We start from the raw sequence: 14,331 nt of genomic DNA on the forward strand, positions 1-14,331 counted from the left end.
TAAGGTAGAAAGGATTTAGGGAATTTCTGACTCTAAGTCAGATATTTGTCCAAGACAAAAGACTTATCTTTGTCTCCGTCACAAAGATTAAAAAGACTTGATTTTAGCTTTAGGACACTCTGGCTTTTCTTAGTTGGGTATGATGGCTGAGCCTATGACCGAATGAAGAGATATGAGCCTGCCCTTATTAGTGAAAAGATCTATAGGCTTGCAGACTGAAGGCGAGATGCTTACCAGGTGTCCAAAAGAAAAGAAATGCAGAAGCTAGTAGCAGGCATTGCCTAGTGACAACCATAAGACAGGTGGAATGGTGTGTCCAGTAGGGAGCAGAGGCTCAGGAGAGAACAGTAGAAACAAGATGTCTCTCAAGAGAACATGGCATGACATGAAGCCTGGCTACAAACCTACCAGAAGACAGTGACCAACAGAAAGTTGGTCCAGAAACTGCAACACAATCACATCACCAGGATGCATCACCAAGCCTGCATTTAGCACATGGGTTGCCTCTCCACATGTATTCCTCATGCATGCCAATATGCATGGTTCTTATATATGTTCACCCTTTCTACTAAATGTATGTATATTTATGGGGAAAGTGTGCCCGGAGAAAAGGCGAAAGGGAAATCACCATTGACATGGCTTCATATGCTATTTAATTAAATATCTTTGTTTTGAAATAACTATATCTATCCTCTGACTAATAAAAGCAGATACATTGATGGGGGCTTATGAGTGTTTTTCTTAGTTGATGTGGCTCATGCTTTCCACTAGACTATACTTCACCCTCTGCTTCATTTTTACAAATAAAGAAACTGAGGTCCAAAAAGGAGATGTGATTTGCTGAAAGTTGCATAGCTAATTAGTTAACAGAACTGTGCCTTGAGGGGCAACTCTATCCAGTGGACAGAGCTCTGGCCTTGGAGTCAGGATGATCTGAGTTCAAATCTGGCCTCAGACACTTGACACTTACTAGCTGTGTGACCCTGGGCAAGTCACTTAACCCTAAATGCCTCACCAAAAAGCAAAAAAAAAAATTATAAGAGAACTATGCCTTGAACCTGGGCGTAGCTTTGAGGGCTACTAGTGCTACATTAATAAACAACACAAAAGAGTATATAAATGGTACACTAAAAAGAATAGTGAACTGGGAGACAGGAGCCCTGGGATCTGGTCTTAGCTCTTGTCACTATTTTGAAACATTCACCTTAAATCCCTTTCTGTCTCTGGGTCTCAGATTTCTCATTTGTAAAATTAATGTGATGGGGACAGCATGGTACCATGGAAAAAGCACTGGATTTGGAATAAAAGGACCTGGGTTCAAGTCCAGACTCAGCTAACTTCCTAGTGACCTTGGGTAAGTCAATCTCCTTAATCTATGTTTTCATCTGTAAAATGAAGTAGTTGGATAAGTGATGCCTTCACGGAAGAACCAGGTCTTGAAAGCTGGGTATGAATTTTGCAGTCAAAGGGGGAAGCAGAAAGGCAGGTAAAAAGCAAGGCCTTGGTGCCAGGCATGGGGATGTCAGGTTTCTAGCTTCTGTGGGGGAATGTTAGGAGAAGGACTTCAGCTCAGGAAGGAACAGCAATTAGGAAAGTGATCTGGAGGACTGTGCAGAAAGCCAGAGACTGGATTTAGAAAAGGGGAATCTCAAAGGAGGAAGAGAAGGCCATATTTAATCAAAGCCTCAGTTTCCTCATATGTGAAATGGGGATCATAATGGCAACTACCTTCTAGGGTTGTTGGGATAAAATGAGATAATATTTGTAAAGTGCTTTGCAAACCTGAAAGTGCCATAAAAATGCTAGTTATTGTTGTTATTATGTGAAACACAGTTGAAAGGACAAGAAAGATGCGAATGGAGAAAAGTCAGTTGTGAATTTTCAAAGACAGCAGCAGGAACCCAGAGGGAACTTTGTTTTACGATAGGAGAAAGCTGTGTATATTTATAGGCAGATGGCAAAAAGCCAGTAGCCTGGGAGGGCTGGAGAAAAGAGAGATAGATACCGGCCCGGAGCTGTGGAGAGGGAATGGACCTTGGACGGGGAAATCTTGTCTTCAGAGTCTGGTGAGAGATAATCTCAAGGTGAGGACATAGTGATTACCTAATAAATGCTTACTGACCGGCAAGGAAACATGTATCATACCGCCTTAGTGTTCTCTTTGAAATATGAGTCAAGGCCCCTTGTTGATAAAGAGGGTGGGGATGGGGGGGGGGGACGAGTCTTGGAGAGAATCATGAGAAGACGTGGAATAGCACTGGGAGGAAGAGGGAAAGTTCCCTATAGAATCGCTAAAAGGTTAATAAAAGGATTGCCAGGGAGTGGCACTGGCCCAGGTGAAGTTGGACAAATACATTTGTGGTAGGTCAGGTGTGACTAGTTCTGTGTGATGGTCAGCAATATACTCTGGGACCTGGGGAACAGGGTTGGGAGGCCACCCAGGTGGAGGATTGCGTGGCATGACCCAAGGAGAGTTTAGGCTGGGGGTCCAGACCACTTTGTGGGACTAGGGCATTTAACCTGCCATTTCAGATGCCGTAAATGCCAGCCCATTCCGATCCACCATTTCCACCTGGGAATTCCAGCTCATCTCACACTAGTACAAGGTTTGTGTTTCAAAATAAGCCTACTCCATTAGGAGAATGGAAATATCGTCTAGCCCTGAGAAAAACGTGACAAGGTGCACGAAACTGCCTCTGCTCTCAGGTAGGCTGCTATTCATCGTCTTTTACTTACCAACCTGAAAGGTTTATTTCAAATACAAGTATTCAAGTGGATCATTTTCCATTTCTGCCCTGGCTGACAGGGAGGCCCAGCATCGAACCCTTGCAATGTTCACTGACTACCGAGGTGCGTTTTCAGCCAACAAACCCCAGTGCAATCTTCTAGTATGGAACGTCCCCTATGGCCACTTAAAAATCCCCTAAACAACCCACTGATTAGCTGTTTGCCTACACAGCACCAAAGGTGCCACAAAAATGTTTCACACTGGTTTGTTCACATATACTCACAAAGAAGATGCTGCATGAACTAGACCAGTTTTCACTTTTTTTTTTTTTAGGCAATGGGGTTAAGTGACTTGCCCAGAGTCACACAGCTAGTAAGTGTTATGTGTCTGAGGACAGATTTGAACTCAGGTCCTCCTGAATCCAGGGCCAGTGCTCTATCCACTGTGCCACCTAGCTGCCCCCAGTTTTCACTTTTAATAGTCTTAAAAGTACTACTTTAATCAGTGAAATTTAAAAATGCCAAAAAGGAGACTGTGAATTTGGAAGGTCACCCTTTTTTTTAACCATTTCTTCTTAACTTCGTTAAAATATTTACATAAGATGAACATTTCCTTGAGCTTTTAATCATTTATCCTGTTTTACAGAATTGTGAACCCGGAGTCAGGAAGAGGAGTTCAAATCCAGCATCAGACATTTACTGTGTGACCCTGAGCAAGTCACTTAACCCTGTCTGCCTCAGTTTCCTTATTTGTAAAATGGCAATAACAAATAGCACCCACCTTCCAGGGTTGCTGTGAGGTTAAAATTGAGATAATATACATAAAGTGTTTTGCAAACCTTAAAGTGGTAGAGAAATGCTATAAAAAACCCTTTCTGCTAGGGTCTTCCCCCCAAGATGTGCATATTAATAATGCATATGCAAGCTTTTTATGAAATCAGGCACTCAGTTTAAGTTACAAATTCACTTAGAATTTGGTTATCACCTTAATCTAAATACAGATCTTGATCTTAGGAAGGTCACTTTTTGATAGCTCACTATCTTGAACTCAGGGAAGAAAAAATGTTTCTGATAAGCCAAAACAGTTGTTATAAAACCCATGTGTAAGCATGATTACTCATAACGATGACCTCAAAACCTCCTCTAGAAAATATTTACTGTTCCTGTAGACACAATTCTAATCAACCTTGTCACCCGGTTTTCTAGCATGTGGCAGATTTGATGCAGAAAATCAGAAAGCAGGGGAGGAATGGGAGGAACTGGACCTGGAGGTAGTCCTACTGCTAGGCACAAGGAGCGACCACTGGCCATGTGACCCCGATGGTGGTGACTCTAGAAGCAGACTGAAGGTCAGACCTCAACCAGCCCAGTAGTCTAGAAGCAGCTAATTCAGCAAAAAACCACCCCACACACCTCAAGAATCCCTGAGAGGCCATCTTTGCATTGAAAATAATTGATATTCTAACCATGATTGCATTATCAAAAAAAAAATAGATTAAATTAGACTTCGTATCTCATTTAAGGAGGCTTAGACATGTTAAAATTCATTAATAGAACAGTTTTCATCAAAAATAGGTACTACCTAAAACCTTTTCATGATAAATAGGGAAAAGAAACTTCATAGTTACTTGGGAAATTTACTTATGGGGACCAACTCATTTCTCCCCAATCCTGGATGAAGCATTCTGGCAGTCAAAGCCCACTTTAAAGATGTGTAGTAAGGACTACAAAAATCTCCCCCTCCTTCTGGAGAGGTACCTATATATAATTTGCATAACGCAGGAAGAAATGGAAAGGCAAGCAGAGATAGGTGTCCCTCCCAACCTCGAAATACTGATTCAGCCTCTAAGCAAAGAAATAAGATGACTGCACTCACCGAGAGACAAGCTAGGAAGGAGCAGAGACCGACTGGAACAATCCAATAGACAGGCGCTCCCACAGCAGACCCTTCGTGTGGGAGGTGGGCCTATGGAACTCTAGCATAAAATAACCTAAGGTTTAAATGGTACAGAGGCCATTTGAGTCCTGAGGCTGTAAATGAATTCTACAAGTGTCAGCTGAGGCTCTCGTGGAATCACCTCAAAGCGAGCTTGTAAGGGCCAACCTGGATGCAATTCGCAATCAGTGCCAAGAGCTAGGAGCAGAGAGAGAGGGCCAAAAGGAGCCTAGCACCTGCTGGGAGGGAGGAGAAACAATGGAGATGAAGGAGCAGCAGTTACCTGAGGTGGGCTAGGCAGACCCCCAGGGGAAGTGGAGAGCAGTCTTTGAGTTTCTACGCCATCTGCCGTGCCAATAGAGCTACATTTTGAAGCCTCACGTGGCCAGATGCTGGTGGAGCAGCTGACGGCCACTTCTGGAAGGGTGTTGCCTACTCAAGTTTCCAGGCGTCCCCTGGGATGGAGCCAAGTCACCTCAAGGAGGTGTTCCTGAGGTATTCCCAGGCTGCGTGTGAGAGAGGGATGCTTCTGGCACAAGGCTCCATTAGCTAGACACTCAGGTCCTCCTCTGATGCCTCTTCAAAGTGGGGAGGTGACCCTAGGCCCTGGAAAGCTCTGCCAGTAGAACCTAAGCATGGGCTGGACTCACCAGGCTGAAAATGCTTCAAGTATTTGACCAGCAACAGTCTGTAGTTGTTAACCGAGGATCAGTTGAGCAAAACACAGAGAAGACCCTGCCAGTGACAAAAGTTTTGGTACAGACATTCACAAAACAGACAAAACCTACAAAGGCTTGGGGGCGCAGGCAGAAAGGCCTGAACACTGTGAATCCAAGTATCCGAATCTATGCAAGTACACCCACATAGAGGAATCCAAACACGGCCTCTTCTGACGGTGTCTCCAAAGGCCAGTCACGTGGATGCCGCCTCCTGACACTGAGTCCATGGCATTTTCATTGAATTGACTGAAAAACAAACTCCCACCACGACAGGCGCCTGCCTTCAATGGGTTCACCAGACCATAGATGGCCAACAGGGCTGGGAAGGAGTCCAATTCCCTGAAGGGACAAGCCAGGCAACTCCAGTGACAAGACTCGGGTGGTCTAGAAGGTGGAATGTTTTATGCCTCCTCAAAGACACATTCCAAATGAGTTTCCAATGGAATCTCTTTTCAAGAAACTTTATTCTAAAGGGAATTTTTTTTAATCACAGATGACCCAATAACATAAGCATCTCCCCCTGCGCGCGCGCACACACACACACCCCAAAGGGAAGTGTCTTAAAAATAAGTAATTAAAGGTTAAGTATGTGGGTATTCTTTATGTTGTGGCCAAATAAACACCATACATAATAAAATTATTGGGAGATTTCAGGACTAATTACTGTAATATGTGGCTGATGAGGAAGGATACGTTGGTAAATTTTGCAAGTTTTAAAAAAATTGGTCACAATATGTTCAAATCTGTAAATAAGTTTATTAATGATAAGCACACATAGTGGTGTTTTTATTTTTTAAACAAGGTACTTCCATTTTATAATTAGCTCAACTGGTAGATGATTGTCTAGTAGTCCAAGGGCTGTAAATAATGTTTGGGAGGAGAGCGCTTTGTAAATCATAAAGTGCTATAAAAGGTGAGTTCTAGGCCTCTGGCTGCATGGCGTAGTAGAAGGAGTGGCTATAGGGTCAGAGCATCTGAGTCTGCATCCCAGCTCTGGGACTTACTTGCCCACTCAGACCCTCAGTTTCCTCATCCCATTGGAGCAGATGATCTCCAATGTCTGTTGTTAGCTCCAGATGAATGATCCTGTGTGCTGGGCCCCCTTCTCTTCTTTTCCTCCTTCATGTTACTGACCTGCTCTACCGAGCAGGAAAAAGGAACAGAGGCGAATCCCAAGCCAACCTGACTGACTCAGGCACAGGGTCAAATGAGACAGAACCCCAGGTTTTCAGCTGATCTAGGGTTGTCATCGACGTCACCTGTCTGTGGCCCTTACGTACAAAGTAATTAAAAGCGGCCCACGTTGAGCAGAAAAAGGAAGATTCCCTGAAGAGGGGTGTGTGTGTGTGTCTGTGTGTCTGTGGGGGGGGGGCACATGTGTGACTCCCTCTTTGAGCATTAAAGGATGGCCATCACCCAGAAGCACTCAGAGGCAGCCTGACATCATGGAAAGAACACTGGGTCTGACATGAGGTGTTCTGGATCGGCGTCCATTCTCTGCCCAAACCAACTGACCCTTTTGAATTTCAGTTTCCTCATCTATGAAATGAGGGGCAACAATAGTTGCCTCAGCTGCCTCGCCGCATTGTTGTGAAGATCGCAATGAGAGATGGTGTATGTGAAGGACTTTGTAAAGTATGAGGCGATATGTAAATGTAAACGTCATTATATTTTTTAGCAATTTCATGCTAATTTTATGGGGAAATAAAGACTCAGCAAGCGGCTTTGTGAGTGAATGAAAAAAGAGCTGCTTGGCAAATACTGTGGTGCAGCATTATCTTTTTTTTTTCTGCTAAAAGCAGCCAAAATAAAATTTACTAGGAATTTCAGTCTGCACACAAATTCTAGAAATGATTACAGAACATACAATTCAAGTGTAAACAAGTATTTTTCAAACTCTTCAAATAAGATCAAACTAAGTCTTAATGGAATTTTAAAAAACCTTCTCAGTTAAATATTTGTGAACTTACACTTGCTCACTCTTTCTCTTGTAAGAATGTTCACCGTGTGACACCATAACTCTCCAAAGGAGAAACTATGATTACTTCTCTTACCGTCTATGACATCTGCATTCTAAGGCAGAAAAATGGCATAATTAAAGTGAAAAGCAAAAGCAAACCTATTACTGATCTAGTCCTCCTCATTTTAAAGCACTCAACAGGAATGATGTCCACAATAAAGTTATATAGAACCTATTACTTAAATAAAGCAAACACAAAGATGTGTGTCACCACAGGCTGAGTTACAGCGGAATGCCCTTAATCTGCACTAGAAGTACAAACAGTATACAACAGATAGAGCGATCATTCTGTTGATTCACTCTATTTTGTAGAAAAATGCTGCTCTTTTCCAGTAATTAATCAGATTGGTCCAAGTATTCCCAACAGACATGAGCAATTCTTAGAAAAACAGATCAAGAAAAACTACACCCTACGCATGTATTCTGGCCCCTTGGTAAAAATCAGCCTGTTTGCAGATAGGCGGCATCAGTAAGGCTTGGCCAGACATGCCACGGCCTCTTTTTGACCCCCTAAAGGATAAGCTTAAGCTTTATCAATTGATTCTTCCCAAACACCCAAATCCTTCACTTGAAAATCTTACTCATTTCTTCTACTGCTTAAATGAACTAGACCAAGCATCCTCTAGCTGGAATAATTTTACATGGGGAAACACTGACAATCCCAACATAAAATTCAGACTCTTAGCAAACCTTGCGGACAAACACGATGCACTAAAGCAGCCAATCTGCTGTGATGCTGACACCTCTAATGGCGCTATCATCAGCCCAACTTTCCAATGAAGAGTGAGAGTAGCTTTTCCACCATGTTGAGTCTCACAAACACAGCTGAGTTCCTTCCTCTTGTTTGATTCGACCTCTGGCTTTTGAAAAGAAGAATCGATGACCCCAAATGACCTAATTGTTCTCCTCTGAGCCCTACCCACACCCACCCTGCTCTACACAGGAGCCATGGAGTTGGAACCAAGTCATGGCATCTCTGAGGAGCTCACGGGCCTTCATGGGGTCAAGTCCCCATCTCTGATACGACATCTTTTGGGGTCGATCATTTGTCAATTCAAACTCAGCTGGTGCAAAGGTGGAAGTAGTCAAAACTTCTTAAACTACAAAAGGGTATTTTTTTTAAAATTAGAATTTTCATTGTAACCAAATTCATTAGAAAAGAGGCCAATCTCCTCTGCACCCTCAACTTTCCATTACAAGTCAAATAACCAACCAACTGCATTCCTGGGGTGTGACTAGCTATAAAATTACTCATATTTAACTCCCTCCATATTTTCTGATTTTAATTAACTCCAGAGATGAAACTGCTATCTGTTTCAATGTCAAATCATCCTTCATTCTCTGATATGAAAGGCAATGCCCTTCATTTTTATTTTCTATTTGAATTCAGTTTTTTAAAAAAGTTAAGGCCATTTAATCATATCAGTTTCAACTTAAAATTAACCCAGCCAAAGTGAGATTACTGTATTATATTAAAGGCCTTGAAAAGGAGTCACGAGCCGCCATCTTCTGTTTTTCTTCTATATGGTCTGAGAACAGTCAGCAGTTCCATATTTCATTAGTCTCCAACATCGCCATCTCGATCGCCAATGAGCCACAGAAAATGAAAGCCCAAAGCTAGTAAGGCTGTTCCAAGCAGATCCCCCAAAGCTGTGAGGTACGGGATGGAAAAGCTATCAGGATCCTTTCCTTTTCTCCAGAAGTGATGCACCATCCAGTCGGCAATCCACAGCAAGCTGAATACCTGAAACGATAAACCAAAGGTCATTTCTGGCTGGGCCAGACAACTCCTAGTCCATTAAAAATCTGCAAACAAGCTCAAATCCCTGATTTCTGCTGGTTTTCACATGGGAGCCTAAGAGAATTAACAGCAAAGAGAGAGAGAGAGAGAGAGAGAGAGAGAAGAGAGAGAGAGAGAGAGAGAGAGAGAGAATTAACAGTAAAGCATGGTCCACTGAGTATCTGCCATGGAAGAATAAGGTGCCCAGGGTGCCGAGGACATGGCAGGGGGGCCCTCCTATTCAGGTCTGGGCCAGACAACCTCGCTCTGAGATCCTGTGACTCCATTCAGTTCAGGAAGCATTTATTAAGTGCCTAATGTGCTCCATTCTAGGGTATTAAGAATACAAATGGATGACTGACGTCCTCTCTCATGAAATACTTATAAAGGAATATGAAAAAAAATCACCCTGCATCGTCTACCCCTTTGGACATTTTAAAAGGTCTTTCACAGACATCACCTCATTTCTACCCTATCTCCCAACAACCTGAAGAGGTAGACAGAGCGGGTTTATCCCTGTTTTCCAAGTGAGGAACCGAAGGTGGAAGTGTGCCCAAAGTCACAAACAGCTCAGATCAGAAGAAGGCAAGGCCAGCTTACAGCACTCTGGCCATCAGCCTCAGCTGCTCTATGCTGCATCTGTCTAACACACTATATAGACTTAGGAAGATTTTCCAAGCCATGGGGCTCTCTAACCAGCCCTGGGAAAGACACTTTACAACAACAACATTCTGTGGTAACTATATGGAGTTACAATGAAAGGGCACACACAAAGGGAAGAGGACATGTACATGTTCTCCTGTGGGCCGCCATGATTTATGGACTTGGAAGACGCGTTGGCCTGACTCTCAGCTCCACGCTGCAGAGGCTGCCCAGCCCTCCTGAACAAAACCAAGAACAGCAATGTGCTTCTCCAACCACTGCCCAGGCGGGACCAACAACACCCTGCAGCAGAGCCTGTGCTCTGACTCTTCTCCACGCAGGGCACCCGGGGGACCCCGCCTCGACTCCCTCTTTCCTACCAGCGACTATATTTTGCCATTGCAGGGCTCTAACAGGAGATCTCACTTTGACTTCTGCCCTAGGGCTTTATTTTCCCCTTTTGTCTGACCTGCTCTGGGCACATGCCTTTAACACCCCTGTTGCCCCAACCCCCAAAGCCAGGCTGATGCCCTGGATGCTCTTCTTCATCTCCCCATTTGCTAGCTCCCCCAGTGTCCTATGACACCCCCAAACCTGGGTCTTCAATCGCTCCCCTCGGCCATAAAGCTTCCTGGTAACTAGACACTGTCCCCATCCCAGACCCTTCTGTGATCAGTCACGGCAGTGCTGCTCCCAGCTAAGCCCCCTGCCCCTTATTTTCACCTGGAGCCTAACACACCCACACTCTCCTTCACTTCCATCTGGTCCCAGGTTGCAGAGCATTGCTAGGTACAAGAGAGATCTTTTTCAAAATGCTGACCGGACCTCCTTACCCAGTCCTGTTATGCAGTTTCATCCTAATCCTCGTTACTCATCTATCCTCTCATCCATCTCTCACTGGCTCCACAATTACACAATCTAGAGATAACTTCCGACTTTCTCTTGTCTCCTTAAATTCTCCTCCCACCTTCACTCTCAGGCAGACGTGACCTCATCTGTTTTGGGAAGTGGTCTGAGACCATCTAGCAAGAGCTACCTTGGGAAAGAAAGCAGCGCTAGGGATGAGAGCAAGACGGTGCCTCAGACCCTTTCTTAACTTCCTCAGAATTCTCCTCACGGTGTTTTTGGCTCTAATGGGCCTTCTATTCTGTAAATGCATTATTTCGCCATGCCTCTTCTCTCCTCCATTAAACCAGAAGCTCCTGGAGGGAAGGTGCCCATCTACTTGTAGTTTTGTTAGTATCTTGCTTACTCCTACGCACACTGCTTCGGGCCAAACCTGTGACGTCATTGGTAAAGGGGATTCCCGATGAATAAACTCTCTCCAGCAGGGCAGCGCTGGATCTTTTCTGCAGCTTAAGAGTCCTAAAGAATTGTCTGGAACACCGAAGGATGGCTGGCTGCCCAGGTCACAGAGCCAGGACATGGCACAGGAAGGACTTAAGCCCAGGTCTTCCTGCCTCGGACGCCAGTCCTATCCACAGCACCCGCGCTCCTCCGGGTGCTTGGCGTTTAATAAATGGGGGCTGAATTTGCTGACTTCACACTCCTTCTCCAGGCACTCTGCAATCTCTCTCATATGAATCTGCTATCTCATAACCCCACTCTTAGCGGCTGCTCATTGGGATTACTGCAATAAACTCCTAACTAATGTTTCTCTCCTCCCTGACTCATCCTGCCCACTGCCGCCAGATTAGTCTTTCCAAAGTCATGGCTTTGCCCTCATCACCCCCATGCTTAAAGCCCCACATCCTCAGACTGGCCCTTTCAGAGCCCCTTACAATATAACCCAGTATCTGGTCCCGTATACAGCACTGCACGCCCATCACCCCTTCCCGGAATGCCCCCGGCATCCTCTCCATTTATCAAAGCCTCACCTCCTTTCATCCCCAAGTCATCGGTCATTGCTTTCCCCACCCACCCCCAACTCCCATGACACTAGTCTATTCATGTGGTTTTTGGAATACTCTAATAAATGCTCACTGAATTATAGGTTTAATATTTATTATCTTGAAAGTACACAGATAGTAAGAAGTAGTATAAGTCGGCCACAGCTCTTGAGGTTTACAACAATAAATCTGTTTTCAAATATTTCTCTTAAAATAACTAAATAAGACAAAAATTAAATGTTGTGATGAAAGCAGCCCTGGACTAGGAGACAGAAGACCTGAATTTCTGATCTCACAGTTCGACTAAATAGCCCTGGGATCTTAGGTAATTCATTTATCCTCTGAGGGTCTAGGTTTCTTCATCTATAAAAAGAGCAGATTCCTGGTGAGAGGTTGGAGTAGAGGCCCATTAAAACCCCCATTCCAGACCTGAAATTCTGGGGAATTTGTATTGAAAAAAGTACATCTCAGATCAAACCAAGGTTGGATTCTAATTCTTTGAGTTAATAAATATTCCCTGTTTGTTCTCTATGAAATATGAATAACTTCTTTAAGTAAATACATCTTCTGAAAAGGCAACTCTGTAGTCTTGGCTAATTTAATTTCCATGCTCCAGGTACGCTGCTTGGAATTCAAGCAAATAATATGGTAAAAGAGTGTGTGTTTGCTTTGGAAGACAGTGATTCAGCAGCAGCTTCTGCGATGAATGAACACAGGCCAGCACTCCATGCATGAAGAGTCCTTTACAGGGCTCTCGGGCTTCTGGCCGCACAAACAACATATGCACCCTGTGGGATGGAAGGTTACTTCTGGAGAGCCTGCCTTATAAATACGGCACAGACAGGCTTTGGGAGTAACAACTTGGTGTTTTTCCTACACACTAAGTATAAAACCATCCTACCCCCAACTTACACAGCAACCGAAAACAAGCCAACAAAAGCCCCCGGATTTGATTTCACGCCAAAAGCTGTACTTGTGAACAGCTTCCCATTTCCAAATATCTGTTAAGGAGAACCTCAGCACCCAGCGGCCAAGCCTGCATCCCACTCACCCTCAGCTATTTATAGAAAACATTTCCCAAATAACAACGGGGGAAACTCACTTGAAACAAGGAAGGAATAAGTATATCCTTTGTCTAAATCGATGGGTTCTTAAACGCTGCTTCTCGGCACCTGCAACTGCTTATTCTGTTGGTCAGAGCAATGCCTAAAACATGGCAAATCAAAGCTGTGGGAGCCTCTCTTAGGCGCGCTGTCAGCATTAAGAAAGACTTAACCAGATGTGGTTTAAAAAAAAGAAAGAAGGGAAAAAACCCTGACAGACAGGTGTATACCCTCACCCAATAGCTCTCCAAACGCTTCCCTTTCACAACTTTTGACCCTATTAAGAAAGCCCTTGATGTTAACTTTTGAGCACCATGGGATCTGCCCTGGCTCTGCCCTAGTGAGAACCCTTTTTCTGGTCCTTTTTCACAGGCTGGGCACCCTCTAGGGACAGGTTTATACTAACCACAACAAGCATCCACCTGACCAACATGCTTTCCCTCGTCACCCCTCTCTGGTTCTGTGCCCAAGCTACCTCTTACAAGAAGTCTTCCCCGAAATTCCAGGTGTTCTCTCTCCAGGTGCTCTGTATACTTTTTTAGACATTTTATTGGCTTCTCTGCATTCACTTTGTCCCCTAGTAAAATACTGGGGGAACCTGCAGATGGCAGAAGATGGCAGAACACCGAAAGGACAACCAATCACAGCTTCAGAAGACTGAGAAGGAAGAACGTTTTCTTCCTCTCATCAGAGAAGCGGCAGAATTGAGGTGTGGACTGAGGCACCCCTTGTCAGACAGGTGGTTAACGTGCTGAGTTCTTCCGTATGACTGTACTTTGTTACAAGGGAGAGTCTTACATAATTTTTTATGGCACGACAGTATTGCATTATATTCACGTAACATAATTTGTTCAGGTACTCACCACATCACGGGAACCTTCTTCACCCCCCACAAAAAGAGCTGCCAAAATATTTTTGTACATGAGTCCTTTTCCTCTTTCTTTGATCTCTTTGGAAACAGGCCTTCTAATGTCGTTCAGATCAAAGGCTACACACTCTAGGGACTCCTGGGGCCCAGCTCCAAACTGCTGGTCCTTTCACAGCCACAACAGTCCACTGGTAGGCCCGATTTCCCTCAGTCCTTTCAACTGTCATTTTCCCTTTTTGTTATCTTTGCCAATCTGTTACAGTCATTTTAATTTTCATCTCTCCTCTTACTAGTGACCCGGAACATGCTTTATGTGGTTGCTGATAGCTTGGATTTCTTCCTTTGAAAGCTGCCTATTCATATCCTTGGACCATTTATCTATTAAAAACGTCTCCAAGGGCTCTTTTCAGCACCCCGTGGAGTTATCCCTCCCCAAACGGTAAAATTCTCAAAGAGAATACGGAGATATTGGATACTTCTAGGAAAATGGAAATGTAACCACCTGAAAAATCTTAAAAAGAGACAGAAGCAAAGATGGCCTAAAGTTCTCAGATACACCAAAAAAATTCATAGCAGCACTTTTTATGGTACTAGCAAAAAAAATGGAAGCAACATAGATCCCACTAAGTGAAGAATGATTGAAGATG

The 14,331-nt window shown here is 44.0% G+C and overlaps 1 protein-coding gene across 5 annotated transcripts in view; it reads right to left on the minus strand.

Annotated features, from left to right (window-relative positions):
- Positions 1 to 6,118: 6,118 nt before the first annotated feature.
- Positions 6,119 to 14,331, minus strand: part of SLC41A2 (solute carrier family 41 member 2) — a 130,752-nt gene continuing 122,539 nt past the window's right edge. For all 5 annotated transcript variants that reach the window (XM_020982400.2, XM_078146960.1, XM_020982399.2 and 2 more), the window contains one exon: positions 6,119 to 9,146. In XM_020982400.2, the coding sequence (XP_020838059.1) occupies positions 8,961 to 9,146 (186 nt within the window). In that variant the 3' untranslated portion in view covers positions 6,119 to 8,960. The remainder of the gene's footprint in view (positions 9,147 to 14,331) is intronic.

Source organism: Phascolarctos cinereus, unplaced genomic scaffold (genome assembly GCF_003287225.1).
Source record: "Phascolarctos cinereus isolate Bilbo 61053 unplaced genomic scaffold, phaCin_HiC Scaffold_1;HRSCAF=81, whole genome shotgun sequence".
In the NCBI taxonomy this organism is placed as follows: Eukaryota; Metazoa; Chordata; class Mammalia; order Diprotodontia; family Phascolarctidae; genus Phascolarctos; species Phascolarctos cinereus.